At 40.7% G+C, this 18937-nt stretch overlaps 1 protein-coding gene across 4 annotated transcripts in view; it reads left to right on the forward strand.

Annotated features, from left to right (window-relative positions):
• cdm (importin-13-like protein cdm) overlaps positions 1 to 18937 on the forward strand; it is a 546045-nt gene that overhangs the window by 481164 nt on the left and 45944 nt on the right. For all 4 annotated transcript variants that reach the window (XR_011392708.1, XM_053784034.2, XM_053784033.2 and 1 more), the window contains exons 12-13: positions 13465 to 13629; positions 13979 to 14122. Coding sequence is in view for 3 of the 4 variants with exons in the window: in XM_053784034.2 (XP_053640009.1) it covers positions 13465 to 13629; positions 13979 to 14122 (309 nt within the window). In the remaining variant the exon portion in view is untranslated. The remainder of the gene's footprint in view (positions 1 to 13464; positions 13630 to 13978; positions 14123 to 18937) is intronic.

The raw sequence follows: 18937 nt of genomic DNA on the forward strand, positions 1-18937 counted from the left end.
TCAACTTAGTGTCTGTGGTAACTTCAAAGCACTTGTCAAACACTGCTTTTGTGTAGAGGTTTTTGAAGTTAGAAATGACCTGCTGGTCCATGGGCTGGAGGCGAGGAGTGGTGTTAGGAGGTATTACAACCTAGGATTTCAAAGGCCTGTTATCCCAGGTGTAATGGGAGCAAAAGAAACACAGCAGAAAAAGTTTAGACTTATTTTATCCTTCACCAATTTAGAACAGCAATATGTACACTATGTACAGTAATAAGTATAGTGCACGTCACGGTAAGCAAGGCAGAAATAGAAGCCACAAGATAGCAGACCGTGCTCAACCAGCTCTAGAATGGGAATGACAAGGGCAGACAGGAGAGCGGTATCCACATAACCTCTGCGATTGCCAATCCCACCTTCTTATTGGCTAGAACCTGGTCACTAGTTGAACGATGGGGCCCCATCACCAACTCTTAGCAACCTGGTTCGCTGGTTGGGGGAGATAGCCTGTAAATGAGGGTGTGTCCATGCGCCGAATAAAGGTTACGTACTCTTTGCATGCCACAGGAGGGAAGAACTTCACTGTGATGAAACTGTAGTCACTAGACAGTAGGTCTTATCAAGTTTGGAGGATGTGCAGGAACATTGTTCATTAACAGGAGGCACTTGAGTGGCAAATTATTTTATAGGAGGTATTTTCTCACACTGGGGCCAATCCTTCATGGACCTACTCTTTGAAAATCTGCCTTGTTACCCATGCCTTATTACAGTGGACCCCCGGTTAACGATTTTAATCCGTGCAAGAGGGCTCATCGTTATGCGAAATAATCGTTATGCGAATGAATTTTCCCCATAAGAAATAATGGAAATAAAATTAATCCGTGCAAGACGCCCAAAAGTATGAAAAAAAATTTTTTTTACCACATGAAATGTTAATTTTAATACACACAAACTGAAAAAGGCATGCACAATTAAATGACACTTACTTTTATTGAAGATCTGGTGATGATTGATGGGATGGGAGGAGGGGAGAGAGTGTGTTAGTGTTTAGAAGGGGAATCCCCTTCCATTAGGACTTGAGGTAGTAAGTCCTTTTCTGGGGTTACTTCCCTTCTTCTTTTAATGCCACTAGGGCCAGCTTCAGAGTCACTGGACTTCTTTCGCACAAGATATCTGTCCATAGTGGCCTGTACCTCTCGTTCCTTTATGACTTGCCTAAAGTGTTTCACAACATTGTCAGTGTAATAATCACCAGCACGGCTTGCAATAGCTGTGTGAGGGTGATTTTCATCCATGAAGGTTTGCACTTCAAGCCACTTTGCACAGATTTCCTTAATCTTTGAAGTAGGCAACTTCTTCAATTTCTCTCTCCCCTCCTCCGAAGCAATTTCCTCAGGTGTGGCCTCTTGCTGTTGAAGTTGATCTAGCAGCTCATCAGTGGTTAGTTCTTCATTGTCCTCCTCCACCAACTCTTCCACATCCTCCCCACTAACCTCCAACCCCAAGGACTTTCCCAATGCCACAATGGATTCCTCAACTGGCACAGGATTCTCAGGGTTAGCCTCAAACCCTTCAAAATCCCTTTTGTCTACACATTCTGGCCACAGTTTCTTCCAAGCAGAGTTCAAGGTCCTCTTTGTCACTTCCTCCCAAGCCTTACCTATAAGGTTTACACAATTGAGGATATTAAAGTGATCTCTCCAAAACTCTCTTAGAGTCAGTTGAGTTTCTGAGGTCATTACAAAGCACCTTTCAAACAGAGCTTTTGTGTACAGTTTCTTGAAGTTGGAAATAACCTGCTGGTCCATGGGCTGCAGGAGAGGAGTGGTATTAGGAGGCAAAAACTTCACCTTAATGAAGCTCATGTCCCCATAAAGTCGCTCTGCCACGTCTGTAGGATGACCAGGGGCATTGTCTAACACCAGGAGGCACTTAAGTTCTAATTTCTTTTCAGTTAGGTAATTTTTCACATTGGGGGCAAATGCATGGTGTAACCAGTTATAGAAAAATTCCCTAGTGACCCATGCCTTACTGTTTGCCCTCCACAGCACACACAAATTATCCTTGAGGACATTCTTTTGCCTGAACGCTCTGGGAGTTTCAGAGTGATACACTAATAAAGGCTTCACTTTGCAATCACCAGTAGCATTGGCACACATCAACAAAGTAAGCCTGTCTTTCATAGGCTTATGTCCTGGGAGTGCCTTTTCCTCCTGAGTAATGTAGGTCCTGCTTGGCATTTTCTTCCAGAACAGGCCTGTTTCATCACAATTAAACACTTGTTCAGGTTTCAGTCCTTCAGTTTCTATGTACTCCTTGAATTCCTGCACATATTTTTCAGCCGCTTTGTGGTCCGAACTGGCAGCCTCACCATGCCTTATCACACTATGGATGCCACTACGCTTCTTAAATCTCTCAAACCAACCTTTGCTGGCCTTAAATTCACTCACATCATCACTAGTTGCAGGCATTTTTTTAATTAAATCGTCATGCAACTTCCTAGCCTTTTCACATATGATCGCTTGAGAGACGCTATCTCCTGCTATCTGTTTTTCATTTATCCACACCAATAAGAGTCTCTCAACATCTTCCATCAATTGCGATCTTTGTTTCGAAAACACAGTTGAACCTTTGGCAAGAACAGCTTCCTTGATTGTCTTTCTGGTGCCCACAATAGTAGCGATGGTTGATTGGGGTTTCTTGTACAGCTTGACTAGGTCGGCTATACGCACTCCACTTTCATACTTATCAATTATCTCTTTCTTCATCTCTATAGTAATTCTTACCCTTTGAGGTGTAGGGTTGGCACTAGAAGCTTTCTTGGGGCCCATGGTCACTTATTTTCCAGAAACAGCACCGAAAATACTGTAATAATACGAAATATTCCGAGTGTATGCTTGGATGTTACCGCGGAGGCTGGCTGGTAAACAATGGGACGGAGCGGCACATGTGAGGCTGGCTGAGGGCACATTGGACGCGTCTCGGACGAAAATCGGTATGCGGGTTTTTAATCGGTATGCGGGGCAAAAATTTTGCGATAAAAGTAATCGTTATGCGGAAAAATCGCTATGCGATGCCATCGTTATGCGGGGGTCCACTGTATTTGCTTTCCACAAGACACATAACTTGTTCTTAATGACATTGTATTTCTTAAACACACTGGGATTTTCTGAATGATACACGGTTAAAGGCTTCACTTTAAAATCACCACTAGCATTAGCACAGAACATAAGAGTTAGCCTGTCTTTCATAGGCTTGTGTCCTGGGAGTGCCTTTTCCTCCTGTGTGATGTAGGTCCTCCTTGGCATTTTCTTCCAAAACAGGCCTGTTTCGTCACACTTGAACACTTGGGGGGTTTAATTTTTCAGTGTCTACATACCCCTTAATTAAACTCCTTTACAAACTTCTCAGTTGCCCATGTCTGAACTGCCTGCCTCACTATGCCTGACAACTTGTATGCCACTACGCTTCTTAAATCTTTCAAACCAGCCTTTGTTGGCCTTAAATTCACTGGTTCCAGGAGTTTTCTTTGCCTGGTAGGCATGCAACTTCCTTGCCCTTTCACAAATAATTGTCTTTGAAACACTATCACCTGCCATCTCTTTATCCTTGATCCACACCAGCAACAACTTTTCAACCTGATCGACTGTCTGTGGTCTATTTTTGGTTAGCATATCAACACCTTTTGCAACATCAACTTCCTTGATTTGTTCTTTCTTTGCCAGGATAAAAGCAATTGTTGACTTGTTTTTGCCGTTTATCCTGGCAAGCTCAACAAGTCTCACACCACCCTCATATTTTTGTATTATTTCCTTCTTCCAGTCTATGGTGTTTCTCACTTTCTTTACCACAGGGGTACCACTAGCAAGTTTCTTTGGGCCCATGGTAGCTTATTTCACAGTCGCACAAGCACTAAACACAACGAATTAATGGTGAAACGTTTGAATGAGTGCACAGGTTAGTGTTCACTCAAGCATCAACAAAGCCAGACTGCTCTTGATGCCTGTGCGGAAACGTGGACAGAGCAGGATGGTGGACAGGTCCGGTACCCAGCGGTTCAAAAGATGGGTAGAGTTTGATGCTCAGAACAAAATTGGTTCGAAAAAGCGGTCGAAACTCAATAATAAACTTCAATAATCGGTAGGTTTGTAACTCGAGGGTCCACTATATTGCTCAGTGCTGACAGTCCCGTTCAAAACTGGAGAAATATCAGAGATGGAACAAATACAGAGATCGTTTACGGCTCACATTGAGCCAGTAAAGCACCTAAATTACTGGGAATGCCTTCAAATCTTGAACATGTACTCATTGGAGCAGAGGAGAGAGAGAGAGAGAGATACATGATAATATACACCTGGAAAGTACTTGAGGGCCTGGTCCCAAGTCTGCACACTGCCATAACAACATACTGGAGTGAGAGATGTGGGAGGAAGTGCAAAATAAACCCAGTGAGGAGCAGGGGCGCAGTGGGGCCACTAAGGGAACACTGTAACATACAGGGTCCCAGACTATTCAACATCTTACCAGAAAATATCAGAAACAAGGCTGGAACAAGTGTAGAAGCCTTTGAGAGGAAACTGGACAAGTATCTTCAGAAGGTTCCAGATCAATCAGGCTGTGATGGATATGTGAGGCAGCAGGCCTCCAGCAGCAACAGCCTGGTTGACCAGGCAAGCACCAGATGAGCCTGGCCCATGGCTGGGCTCCGAGAGTAGTGAAACTCTCGAAACTCTTCAAAGGTATATCAAAGATAAGGTATATCATACCCCAAAATGGCATTTTTTTTTTTTTTCGACAAGTCGGCCGTCTCTCACCGAGGCAGGGTGACCCAAAAAAGAAAGAAAATCCCCAAACAGAAAATACTTTCATCATTCAACACTTTCACCACACTCACACATTATCACTGTTTTTGCAGAGGTGCTCAGAATACAACAGTTTAGAAGCATACACATATAAAGATACACAACATATCCCTCCAAACTGCCAATATCCCAAACCCCTCCTTTAAAGTGCAGGCACTGTACTTCCCATTTCCAGGACTCAAGTCCGACTATATGAAAATAACCGGTTTCCCTGAATTCTTTCACTAAATATTACCCTGCTCACACTCCAACAGATCATCAGGTCCCAAGTACCATTCGTCTCCATTCACTCCTATCTAACACGTTCACGCATGCTTGCTGGAAGTCCAAGCCCCTTGCCCACAAAACCTCCTTTACCCCCTCTCTCCAACCCTTTCGAGGACGACCCCTACCCCGCCTTCCTTCCCCTATAGATTTATATGCTTTCCATGTCATTCTACTTTGATCCATTCTCTCTAAATGACCAAACCACCTCAACAACCCCTCTTCTGCCCTCTGACTAATGCTTTTATTAACTCCACACCTTTTCCTAATTTCCACACTCCGAATTTTCTGCATAATATTTACACCACACATTGCCCTTAAACAGGACATCTCCACTGCCTCCAACTGTCTCCTTGCTGCTGCATTTACCACCTAAGCTTCACACCCATATAAGAGTGTTGGTACTACTATACTTTCATACATTCCCTTCTTTGCCTCCATAGATAACGTTTTTTGACTCCACATATACCTCAATGCACCACTCACCTTTTTTCCCTCATCAATTCTATGATTAACCTCATCCTTCATAAATCCATCCGCTGACATGTCAACTCCCAAGTATCTGAAAACATTCACTTCTTCCATACTCCTCCTCCCCAATTTGATATCCAATTTTTCTTTATCTAAATCATTTGATACCCTCATCACCTTACTCTTTTCTATGTTCACTTTCAACTTTCTACCTTTACACACATTCACAAACTGATCCACTAACCTTTGCAATTTTTCTTTAGAATCTCCTATAAGCACAGTATCATCAGCAAAAAGTAACTGTCTCAATTCCCATTTTGAATTTGATTCCCCAAAATTTAATCCCACCCCTCTCCCGAACACCCTAGCATTTACTTCCTTTACAACCCCATCTATAAATATATTAAACAACCATGGTGACATTACACATCCCTGTCTAAGACCTACTTTTACCGGGAAGTAGTCTCCCTCTCTTCTACACACCCTAACCTGAGCCTCACTATCCTCATAAAAACTCTTTACAGCATTTAATAACTTACCACCTATTCCATATACTTGCAACATCTGCCACATTGCTCCTCTATCCACTCTATCATATGCCTTTTCTAAATCCATAAATGCAATAAAAGCTTCCCTACCTTTATCTAAATACTGTTCACATATATGCTTCAATGTAAACACTTGATCTACACATCCCCTACCCACTCTGAAACCTCCTTGCTCATCCGCAATCCTACATTCTGTCTTACCTCTAATTTTTATTATTATTATTATTATCACACTGGCCGATTCCCACCAAGGCAGGGTGGCCCGAAAAAGAAAAACTTTAACCATCATTCACTCCATCACTGTCTTGCCAGAAGGGTGCTTTACACTACAGTTTTTAAACTGCAACATTAACACCCCTCCTTCAGAGTGCAGGCACTGTACTTCCCATCTCCAGAACTCAAGTCCGGCCTGCCGGTTTCCCTGAACCCCTTCATAAATGTTACTTTGCTCACACTCCAACAGCACGTCAAGTATTAAAAACCATTTGTCTCCATTCACTCCTATCAAACACGCTCACGCATGCCTGCTGGAAGTCCAAGCCCCTCGCACACAAAACCTCCTTTACCCCCTCTCTCCAACCTTTCCTAGGCCGACCCCTACCCCGCCTTCCTTCCACTACAGACTGATACACTCTTGAAGTCATTCTGTTTCGCTCCATTCTCTCTACATGTCCGAACCACCTCAATAACCCTTCCTCAGCCCTCTGGACAACAGTTTTGGTAATCCCGCATCTCCTCCTAACTTCCAAACTACGAATTCTCTGCATTATATTCACACCACACATTGCCCTCAGACATGACATCTCCACTGCCTCCAGCCTTCTCCTCGCTGCAACATTCATCACCCATGCTTCACACCCATATAAGAGCGTTGGTAAAACTATACTCTCATACATTCCCCTCTTTGCCTCCAAGGACAAAGTTCTTTGTCTCCACAGACTCCTAAGTGCACCACTCACTCTTTTCCCCTCATCAATTCTATGATTCATCTCATCTTTCATAGACCCATCCGCTGACACGTCCACACCCAAATATCTGAATACATTCACCTCCTCCATACTCTCTCCCTCCAACCTGATATTCAATCTTTCATCACCTAATCTTTTTGTTATCCTCATAACCTTACTCTTTCCTGTATTCACCTTTAATTTTCTTCTTTTGCACACCCTACCAAATTCATCCACCAATCTCTGCAACTTCTCTTCAGAATCTCCCAAGAGCACAGTGTCATCAGAAAAGAGCAGCTGTGACAACTCCCACTTTGTGTGTGATTCTTTATCTTTTAACTCCACGCGTCTTGCCAAGACCCTCGCATTTACTTCTCTTACAACCCCATCTATAAATATATTAAACAACCACGGTGACATCACACATCCTTGTCTAAGGCCTACTTTTACTGGGAAATAATTTCCCTCTTTCCTACATACTCTAACTTGAGCCTCACTATCCTCGTAAAAACTCTTCACTGCTTTCAGTAACCTACCTCCTACACCATACACTTGCAACATCTGCCACATTGCATCCCTATCCACCCTGTCATACGCCTTTTCCAAATCCATAAATGCCACAAAGACCTCTTTAGCCTTATCTGAAACCTCCTTGCTCATCCGCAATCCTACATTCTGTGTTACCTCTAATTCTTTCAATTATAACCCTACCGTACACTTTTCCTGGTATACTCGGTAAACTTATTCCTCTATAATTTTTACAGTCTCTTTTGTCCCCTTTCCCTTTATATAAAGGGACTATACATGCACTCCGCCAATCCCTAGGTACCTTCCCTTCTTTCATATATTTATTAAACAAAAGTACCAACCACTCCAACACTATATCCCCCCCTGCTTTTAACATTTCTGTCATGATCCCATCAGTTCCAGCTGCTTTACCCCCTTTCATTCTACGTAATGCCTCATGTACCTCCCCCACACTTACATTCTGCTCTTCTTCACTCCTAAAAGATGGTATACCTCCCTGACCAGTGCATGAAATTACTGCCTCTCTTTCTTCCTTAACATTTAAAAGTTCCTCAAAATATTCTCGCTATCTACCTAATACCTCCAACTCCCCATCTACTAACTCCCCTACTCTGTTTTTAACTGACAAATCCATACTTTCCCTAGGCTTTCTTAACTTGTTTAACTCACTCCAAAATTTTTTCTTATTTTCATTAAAATTTCTTGACAGTGCCTCTCCCACTCTATCATCTGCTCTCCTTTTGCACTCTCTCACCACTCTCTTTACCTTTCTTTTACTCTCCATATGCTCTGCTCTTCTTATAACACTTCTGCTTTGTAAAAACCTCTCATAAGCTACCTTTTTCTCTTTTATCACACCCTTTACTTCATCATTCCACCAATCACTCCTCTTTCCTCCTGCCCCCACCCTCCTATAACCACAAACTTCTACCCCACATTCTAATACTGCATTTTTAGAACTATTCCAACCCTCTTCAACCCCCCCCCCCCACCCCACTACTCATCTTTGCACTAGCCCACCTTTCTGCCAATAGTCGCTTATATCCCCCCGAACTTCCTCCTCCCTTAGTTTATACACTTTCACCTCCCTTCTACTTGTTGCCACCTTCCTCTTTTCCCATCTACCTCTTACTCTAACTGTAGCTACAACTAAATAATTATCCGATATATCAGTTGCCCCTCTATAAACATGTACATCCTGGAGCCTACCCATCAACCTTTTATCCACCAATACATAATCTAATAAACTACGTACTTTCATTACGTGCTACATCATACCTTGTATATTTATTTATCCTCTTTTTCATAAAATATGTATTACTTATTACCAAATCTCTTTCTACACATAGCTCAATTAAAGGCTCCCTATTTACATTTACCCCTGGCACCCCAAATTTACCTACTACTCCCTCTATAACATTTTTACCCACTTTAGCATTGAAATCCCCAACCACCATTACTCTCACACTTGATTCAAAATTCCCCACACATTCACTCAACATTTCCCAAAATCTCTCTCTCTCCTCTACACTTCTCTCTTCTCCAGGTGCATACACGCTTATTATAACCCACTTTTCACATCCAATCTTTATTTTACTCCACATAATCCTTGAATTAATACATTTATAGTCCCTCTTTTCCTGCCATAGCTTATCCTTCTTTAGCTCTAACTCTATTTGAAACCCCTGACCTAATCCCATTTATTCCTCTCCATTGAAACTCTCCCACCCCCTTCAGCTTTGTTTCACTTAAAGCCAGGGCATCCAGCTTCTTCTCATTCATAACATCCACAATCATCTCTTTCTTATCATTTGTACAACATCCACGCATATTCAGACTTCCCACTTTGACAATTTTCTTCTTATTATTCTTTTTGGTAATCTTTATAGGAAAAGGGGTTACTAGCCCATTGTTCCCGGCATTTTAGTTGACTTTTACAACACGCATGGCTTACGGAGGAAAGATTCTTATTCCACTTCCCCATGGATATAAAAGGAAAAGTAATAAGACCAAGAACTATTAAGATAAAATCAAAGAAAACTAAGATGAGTGTGTATAAATAAATGTGTACATGTATGTGTAGTGTGACCTAAGTATAAGTAGAAGTAGCAAGACATACCTGTAATCTTGCATATTTATGAGACAGACAAAAGACATCAGCAATCCTACCATCATGTAAAACAATTACAGGCTTTCGTTTTACACTCACTTGGCAGGACAGTAGTACCTCCCTGGGTGGTTGCTGTCTACCAACCTACTACCTACCAAAATGGCATATACAATATAAATTGATAAAAATCGTTTTTATTTTAATTTTTATTGTTTTTTCACTGACATTGTATATAAGGAAATCTTATATTACAGTTCTAGATGTGAGGCTTCAGAACACTGTTTGCTGGCTGTTGTATGTTATTTAGAGCTGTTCGTACAGCAGGTGCTGATGGCAGCAGAGTTGGCGGTGGCACAACAGATCCTGGTTCCATTGGATGTGTTCTAATACTGTACTAAAAACAATATCCGCACAGTCAGTTTCACTATCAATATCTTTACTAAAAAAACAGGTTTTTTGTTTAGAATTTTCCATAGAACAGTGGAGCAGCAGACAAGGCATTACTAATGTGTGTGCAGCAGTGCACACATTTTTGTTTTATCAGTGTATGAGCATCACTTAAATTTGAATCAGCATTTTTGCACCTTAGACAAGGATGTGTGATGTCACCGTGGTTGTTTAATATATTTATAGATGGGGTTGTAAGAGAAGTAAATGCGCGGGTCTTGGCAAGAGGCGTGGAGTTAAAAGATAAAGAATCACACACAAAGTGGGAGTTGTCACAGCTGCTCTTTGCTGATGACACTGTGCTCTTGGGAGATTCTGAAGAGAAGTTGCAGAGATTGGTGGATGAATTTGGTAGGGTGTGCAAAAGAAGAAAATTAAAGGTGAATACAGGAAAGAGTAAGGTTATGAGGATAACAAAAAGATTAGGTGATGAAAGATTGAATATCAGATTGGAGGGAGAGAGTATGGAGGAGGTGAATGTATTCAGATATTTGGGAGTGGACGTGTCAGCGGATGGGTCTATGAAAGATGAGGTGAATCATAGAATTGATGAGGGGAAAAGAGTGAGTGGTGCACTTAGGAGTCTGTGGAGACAAAGAACTTTGTCCTTGGAGGCAAAGAGGGGAATGTATGAGAGTATAGTTTTACCAACGCTCTTATGTGGGTGTGAAGCATGGGTGATGAATGTTGCAGCGAGGAGAAGGCTGGAGGCAGTGGAGATGTCATGTCTGAGGGCAATGTGTGGTGTGAATATAATGCAGAGAATTCGTAGTTTGGAAGTTAGGAGGAGGTGCGGGATTACCAAAACTGTTGTCCAGAGGGCTGAGGAAGGGTTGTTGAGGTGGTTCGGACATGTAGAGAGAATGGAGCGAAAGAGAATGACTTCAAGAGTGTATCAGTCTGTAGTTGAAGGAAGGCGGGGTAGGGGTCGGCCTAGGAAAGGTTGGAGGGAGGGGGTAAAGGAGGTTTTGTGTGCGAGGGGCTTGGACTTCCAGCAGGCATGCATGAGCGTGTTTGATAGGAGTGATTGGAGACAAATGGTTTTTAATACTTGACGTGCTGTTGGAGTGTGAGCAAAGTAACATTTATGAAGGGGTTCAGGGAAACCGGCAGGCCGGACTTGAGTCCTGGAGATGGGAAGTACAGTGCCTGCACTCTGAAGGAGGGGTGTTAATGTTGCAGTTTAAAAACTGTAGTGTAAAGCACCCTTCTGGCAAGACAGTGATGGAGTGAATGATGGTGAAAGTTTTTCTTTTTCGGGCCACCCTGCCTTGGTGGGAATCGGCCAGTGTGATAATAAAAAAAAATATTTTTCTCCATTGTCTTTGCAATTACTGCTCCAGTCACTGTTGTTTTCATAGAATAGATTTATCTTTTTTTTCTCTCTCTCTCTGGTTGTTGGTTAGTTACCAAGGCCTGAAGTGGATGCTACAGCAATATCTTGCATAAAAGAGCTAATGCTCCCATACATTCTTCCTTTGTATCAAAATCTGAGAGTTCACCTTCAGAGCAGCTTTAATCACTGATACAAGTCTGTCTTTGCAACAAAATCTCTTGATCTTGCTAGGAGTCACAGTGTTTGCTTTTATTGGGTTTTCCTAAGTTTAATCTGCTTAGTGTGCTTTTTTGTGCCAATGACACCTGTGCCCTGAAGACCTTTATAAAAAAAATATATTTGTTTGCTCTGTACACAAAACCTAATTAATAAGCACTTGCATGCACTACTTAGGCAGTGTTATATGTGATGCATTGCATGGACCCACATAGGCCAACATTTCTTCCAAGGCATGAGGTGACAAGCAAATTCAAATAGTTTAGCCGAGGCCTAAAATGGTGCAGCATATTTGCGCCTAATAAAGTCACATGTAATGTGTATGTTACTCAATTTGATCTTCTTCATATATATGTCTCACACTGTTAGGGGGCTAACTGTACAAAGCCTCATCCTCAGAACTTTCTGATATGTTAGTGTTTATTAACCCTTTGACTGTCGCGGCCGTATATATACATCTTACGAGGTACCGTGTTTGACGTATATATACTCATAAATTCTAGCGGCTTCAAATCAAGCAGGAGAAAGCTGGTAGGCCCACATGTGAGAGAATGGGTCTGTGTGATCAGTGTGCACCATATAAAAAAAATCCTGGAGCACACAGTGCATAATGAGAAAAAAAAAACTCCGACCGATTTTTTAAATTAAAATGCCGACTTTGTGGTCTATTTTTGTATAGTATTTATGATTGTATTCTCGTTTTCTTGATCGCATTTGATAGAATGGAAAACATATTATAGAAATAGAGGTGATTTTGATTGATTTTACTATAAAAAGAACCTAGAAATGGAGCCCAAAGTAGGGGAAATGTTTGATTTTTACCAATGTTCAAAAGTAAACAAATGATGCCATTGTCCAATAAATGTCCAACTAGCCATTCTAATATGCAGTCATGAATGGGTTGATGTTATTTATACAATTATTACAGTATTGCAGTAGTCTGCATAATAGTAAATCTTCTATTTTTTGTTTGAATAAAAATTCAAAATAGAAAGCAAGAGTAATATCAGAGGGGCCTGGAGACATGACTGATGAGCAAAGAAAATGTTATTTTAGAGCCAGGAATGTCTGCATTGTTCATTCTGGACCTTATTTTGAAATTGTCATATTTTTTAGTTTTCGTGAAATTGGCCAAATTGCAAATTTCTGACCACATTATCAGGTAGTTGAAATCGGTAAATGGGCAATTTCTTGTACTCAATCAATAGAAAAAATGGAGTTCTAAAGAAATAGCTATGAGTTTGGGCGACTGGAACAATGGAATTAGCCGAAAATAGGGCTCAAATTGGGCGAAATCGCCGATTTGTAAACAGCGCCGAGGTCGCTAACTTTGCGAGAGCATAATTCCGTCAGTTTTCCATCAAATTTCGTTTTTTTTTGGTGTCATTACAATCGGGAAAAGATTCTCTATCATTTCATAAGAAAAAAATATATTTTTTTTTTTATATATTTTGCGACACCAGGAGACACCTCAGGATTGGGGGTTGTGACAGTCAAAGGGTTAATGTATGTTGAAAGTGTACCTGAAAATTTTATCGAAGTATTCTCCAAGCAGGTTTGATTGTAATATAATTTAAACACTCTCCTCTTTCTTGCATAGAGAAATAATAATAAGGAAAAAATAAGAGAATTACTCCAAGCAAACACATTCATTTTAAGTGTGCTATAATGAACTGAGGAAAGAAAACCCCCTTCAAGAAATACGTATGAGTATTGGAAAGAGTTTATTAAAAAAGCAATTGAAATTTAATTGCAGAGAGCTTTGGAACAGAGTCGGCTGGACAGTGCAGAAACTGAGCGTATCATGACAATAATAAGCCGAGTACTCTCAGTGGGCAAGGACCAGCCTACTATCATGACCTACCTCAACGCTACCCTCACACCATATATTTCTCGTCTTAGTCACCTTAAGGATCTCATGGTAAGTAACAAAGAAAACTAATGTATTCCCAGTAGGGGAAATATCCTGTAATGTATTAGTGTATGTATTGATTTGTTTATTTTTTCTGTTGCTAAGGTTTCAAGTGGTTATTGTCTTTGATGTAAACAAACTTATTTTCTGACAGCACAATATTTGTCTCCATCTGCTGTTTATACTAAAATTAGACCAAAGATAACAAAAGCCCAAATACTCTCCTAGTATTATTTGCTGCTTTTTTTTACTGTGTGTGTGCTTAACATTATCAAATTTATATTTTTTCTGTATATTTACATGTTCTACATGCAGCAAGCATTTTCTTTCATATAGGGCAGTTTAATTTATTTTCCAGGGAAGTGGTTTGTCTCGAGAACAACACAATGAATTGGTTTCTCTCCTTAAGTTATTATCTTGCCTGTCTCGGCATCTTAACCTCAATAATTCAGCCGTGGAGGAAGATGATGATGAGGACGGAACTACACGGAGACATTCACAGGTGACTAGTCAAAAGTTTTTTCTCAGTCCACTAATATTAAATCTGATAGTGTTATGTAAGTATTTACTACTACCATGAAACAGAAGAGGATAGAAAATATTGGCGGGAAAACTTAAAAAAGATGTTCATAATAGCATTGCTTGGGTTTCTAAACTGATTTCTCTCTCTCTCTCTCTTTTTTTTTTTAAATAGTAACTGAGGCTTGGCTAAAAGGTGATTTTACTAATGTATTTAACCCTTTGGGGGTCAACAGGTCCTTTCAGAGACTTGTTCTCAGGGTCGGCCAAATTTAAAAAAAAAAAATATTTTTTTCTTATGAAAAGATAGAGAATCTTTTCCTGATCATAATGACACCAAAAGTATGAAATTTGATGGAAAACTTACAGAATTATGCTCTCGCGAAGTTAGCGGTCTCGACGATGTTTACGCATCAGCGATTTTGCCCACTTTGAGCCCAATTTTCGGCCAATTCCAGTGTACTAGTCGACAAAAATCATAACTATTTCGCTAGAACTCCATTTTTTCTATTGAATGAGTACAAGAAACCACCCATTTACTGATTTCAACTATCCAATAAAGTGGTCAGAATTTAGCAATTTTTCCAATTTCACACAAATTTCAAAAGATGCCAATTTCTGAATAGGGTCCAGAATAAACAAGAAAGACATTCCTGGCACTAAAATAACAAGTTCTCTGTTCATTAGTCACATCCCCAGGCCCCTCTTATATTTCTTTGGCTTTCCACTTTGAATTATTATTCTTACAAAAAAATAAGATTTACTGTTATGCAGACTACTGTATTAGTGTAGAAATGGTATAAATAATATCAACGCACTTGTGAAAGAATATTAGACTCACCAGTTGATGTGTATTGGACGCTTTGCATGATTTGTTTACTTTTGAACTTTGGTAAAAATCAAACATTTCTGCTACTTTGAGCTTAATTTCAAGGTACTTTTCATTGTAAAACCAGTCAAAATCATCTCAATTTCTGTAATATGTCTTCCATTCTATAAAATGAGACCAAGAAGACTAGATTACAACAGTAAATACCATATGAAAATACAGTGCAAAGTCGCTGCTTTAATCCAAAAACACGATCAAAGTTTTTTTTTTTCCTCATTACGCACTGTGTGCTGCAGGATTTTTTTTATACTGCACGCACTGACCACATAGACCCATTCTTTCATATGTAGGCCTACCAGCTTTCTCTCACTAGATTTGAGGGCGGTAGAATTTAGGCGTACTAGTACGTCAAAAACCCTGTGTCATAAGACGTACTAGTACGTCCGAAACCCCCAAAGGGTTAACACACCTGGGTACGTACACAGCTATTCATAGCTGTAGGCCAAACAAGAAGGGTTGTGGTACAGCTGTTTCCTATGAAACTGAATTCAGTTATGTAATACCATAAATACCAGTGATGAATATGGTAAATATGTATTTGCTCAATTCAAAATCAGTAATGCTGATCCAATAACAATTGGTGCAATTTACAGAATACCACATGCAAACATGCGGAGCTTTACTAACAACCTAAAAACATGATAACAAGGAACAAATTTAATTAATAAAAATCACTGGATAATGCCAGTGACTTAAACATAAATCTATGCCAAATTTATAACCCCAGGTGTGGAGTTTCCTGAACAGCATGTATTCATGCCTCCTAACACCGTCCATCACTAAACCCACTAGATTCACTGACACACCTGCTTGTGTCCTTGATCATATCTGGACCAATATAGCAGCACCCCAGAGTACATGAATACTCAGACAAGAAAGCAAACCACTACCTTACATGTCTAACATCATAAAAAAGACTGCTCAAAACAAAAAATACCATTCAATTATAATAATGCTTCAGTTGACAAATTCACTGAAACCATTAAACATACAATTGGGAAAGGGAGCTGAATATCAATGAGAATGCAAATTCTGGAGTAGAAAGCTTTCTCAGAGTTGCTGAACATCACTAGGATATACACCACTCACAAAAGATAAAACAACAAAAAGGCAAAATAACCCATGACTTACAAAAGGCTGTCTCAGAGCAGTTGACAAACACAGTAACAGGATGTACAGATTATGCCTCATTTCTAAGGAATTAGTGAAGAAATACTTTTCAGCCCTGTCAAGTAGTATCAAAAAATTGAAAAGCTGCTGTTATTTGGCTAGATGCAGTATTTCCAAAGGAGATATAAAGAATCTACTTAAAGTATTAGTCAGAGGGGTTGTTGAGGTGGTTTGGTCATTTAGAGAGGATGGGACAAAGTAGAATGACTTGGAGAGCATATAAATCTGTAGAAGAAGGAAGGCAGGGAAGGGGTCGTCTTAGGAAAGATTGGAGGAGGGGGTAAAGGAGGTTTTGTGGGTGAGGGGCTTGAACTTCCAGCAAGCGTGTGTGAGCGTGTAAGTGAATGGAGACAAATGGTTTTTGGGACCTGACGAGCTGTTGGAGTGTGAGCAGGGTAATATTTTGTAGAGGGATTCAGGGAAACCGGTTAGCCAGACTTGAGTCCTGGAGGTGGGACATACAATGCCTGTAGTACTTTAAAGGAGGGGTTTGGGATATTGACTGTTTGGAGTGACATCTAAACTGTCATATCTGAGTGCCTGCAAAGGCAGTGATTATGTATGAATGATGGTGAAAGTGTTGAATGATGATGAAAATTTTTTCTTTCTTTTTGTTTTTTGTTTTTTTCTTTTTAAGTCACCCTGCCTCGGTGAGAAATGGCTGATGTGTTAAAAAAAAAATACAGTGAATCTAATACAAAGTGGGAGTTGTCACAGTTGCTCTTTGTCAATGACACGGTGCGTGTGGGAGAGAGTTAAGAGAAGTTGCGAAGCTTAGAAGACAAATTTGGGAGGGTATGTAAAAGAAGGAAATTAAAAATGAACATAGGAAAGAGCAATGTGATACAAGAAGATACTAGCGAAATGCCAGAAATAATAAATTATGTAGAACAGGACGATAAACTATGCACTATTGGGGTAACTAGTGACATGGTCCTCAGACAAATAGAGAAATTAAAACCTAACAAATCCCCAGGCCCTGATGAACTGTTTGCAAGGGTATTAAAGGAATGTAAAGAGGAACATAGCATACTTTTGGCTAATCTTTTCACTATACCACTGCAAACTGGCATTGTGCCAGACAAATGGAAAATGGCAGATGTAATACCTATTTACAAGGCAGGTGACAGGTCTTTAGCTTTGAACTATAGACCAATAAGCCTTACCTCCATAGTTGGTAAATTTATGAAATCAATAATTGCCGAAGCAATTCATAGCCATCTTGAAAGGCATAAATTGATTAATGAATCTTAGCACGGTTTTACGAAGGGGCTTTCCTGTTTTACGAATTTACTAACTTTCTTCACTAAGGTATTTGAGGAGGTAGATCATGGTATTGAACATGATATTGTGTATATGGACTTCATTAAGGCTTTCGATAGAGTTCCACATCAGAGGCTGTTGAGAAAACTTAAGGCACATGGAATAGGACGAGAAATTTTTTCTTGGTTAGAGGCATGGTTGACAAATAGGCAGCAGAGAGTTTGTATAAATGGGGAGAAGTCAGAATGGGGGCATATCACAAGTAATGTTCCACAGGGGTCAGTGTTGGGCCCATTGTTGTTCACAATTTACATAGACGACATGGGTAAGGGAATAAATAGCGACTTAAGCAAATTTGCTGATGACGCCAAAATAGGCCGTCCATTTCATTTCAGTGAGGACACTAGAGGACTCCAGGATGATTTAAATAGACTGATACAGTTTACCTGGAGTTTACCTGGAGAGAGTTCCGGGGGTCAACGCCCCCACGGCCCGGTCTGTGACCAGGCCTCCTGGTGGATCAGAGCCTGATCAACCAGGCTGTTGCTGCTGGCTGCACACAAACCAACGTACCAGCCACAGCCCGGCTGATCAGGAACTGACTTTAGGTGCTTGTCCAGTGCCAGCTTGAAGACTGCCAGGGGTCTGTTGGTAATCCCCCTTATGTGTGCTGGGAGGCAGTTGAACAGTCTCGGGCCCCTGACACTTATTGTATGGTCTCTTAACGTGCTAGTGACACCCCTGCTTTTCATTGGGGGGATGGTGTATCGTCTGCCAAGTCTTTTGCTTTCGTAGTGAGTGATTTTCGTGTGCAAGTTCGGTACTAGTCCCTCTAGGATTTTCCAGGTGTATATAATCATGTATCTCTCTCTCCTGCATTCCAGGGAATACAGGTTAAGGAACCTCAAGCGCTCCCAGTAATTGAGGTGTTTTATCTCCGTTATGCGCGCCGTAAAAGTTCTCTGTACATTTTCTAGGTCGGCAATTTCACCTGCCTTGAAAGGTGCTGTTAGTGTGCAGCAATATTCCAGCCTAGATAGAACAAGTGACCTGAAGAGTGTCATCATGGGCTTGGCCTCCCTAGTTTTGAAGGTTCTCATTATCCATCTTGTCATTTTTCTAGCAGGTGCGATTGATACAATGTTATGGTCCTTGAAGGTGAGATCCTCCGACATAATCACTCCCAGGTCTTTGACGTTGGTGTTTCGCTCTATTTTGTGGCCAGAATTTGTTTTGTACTCTGATGAAGATTTAATTTCCTCATGTTTACCATATCTGAGTAATTGAAATTTCTCATTGTTGAACTTCATATTGTTTTCTGCAGCCCACTGAAAGATTTGGTTGATGTCCGCCTGGAGCCTTGCAGTGTCTGCAATGGAAGACACTGTCATGCAGATTCGGGTGTCATCTGCAAAGGAAGACACGGTGCTGTGGCTGACATCCTTGTCTATGTCGGATATGAGGATGAGGAGCAAG

Source organism: Cherax quadricarinatus, chromosome 33, assembly GCF_038502225.1.
Source record: "Cherax quadricarinatus isolate ZL_2023a chromosome 33, ASM3850222v1, whole genome shotgun sequence".
Lineage (NCBI taxonomy): Eukaryota > Metazoa > Arthropoda > Malacostraca > Decapoda > Parastacidae > Cherax > Cherax quadricarinatus.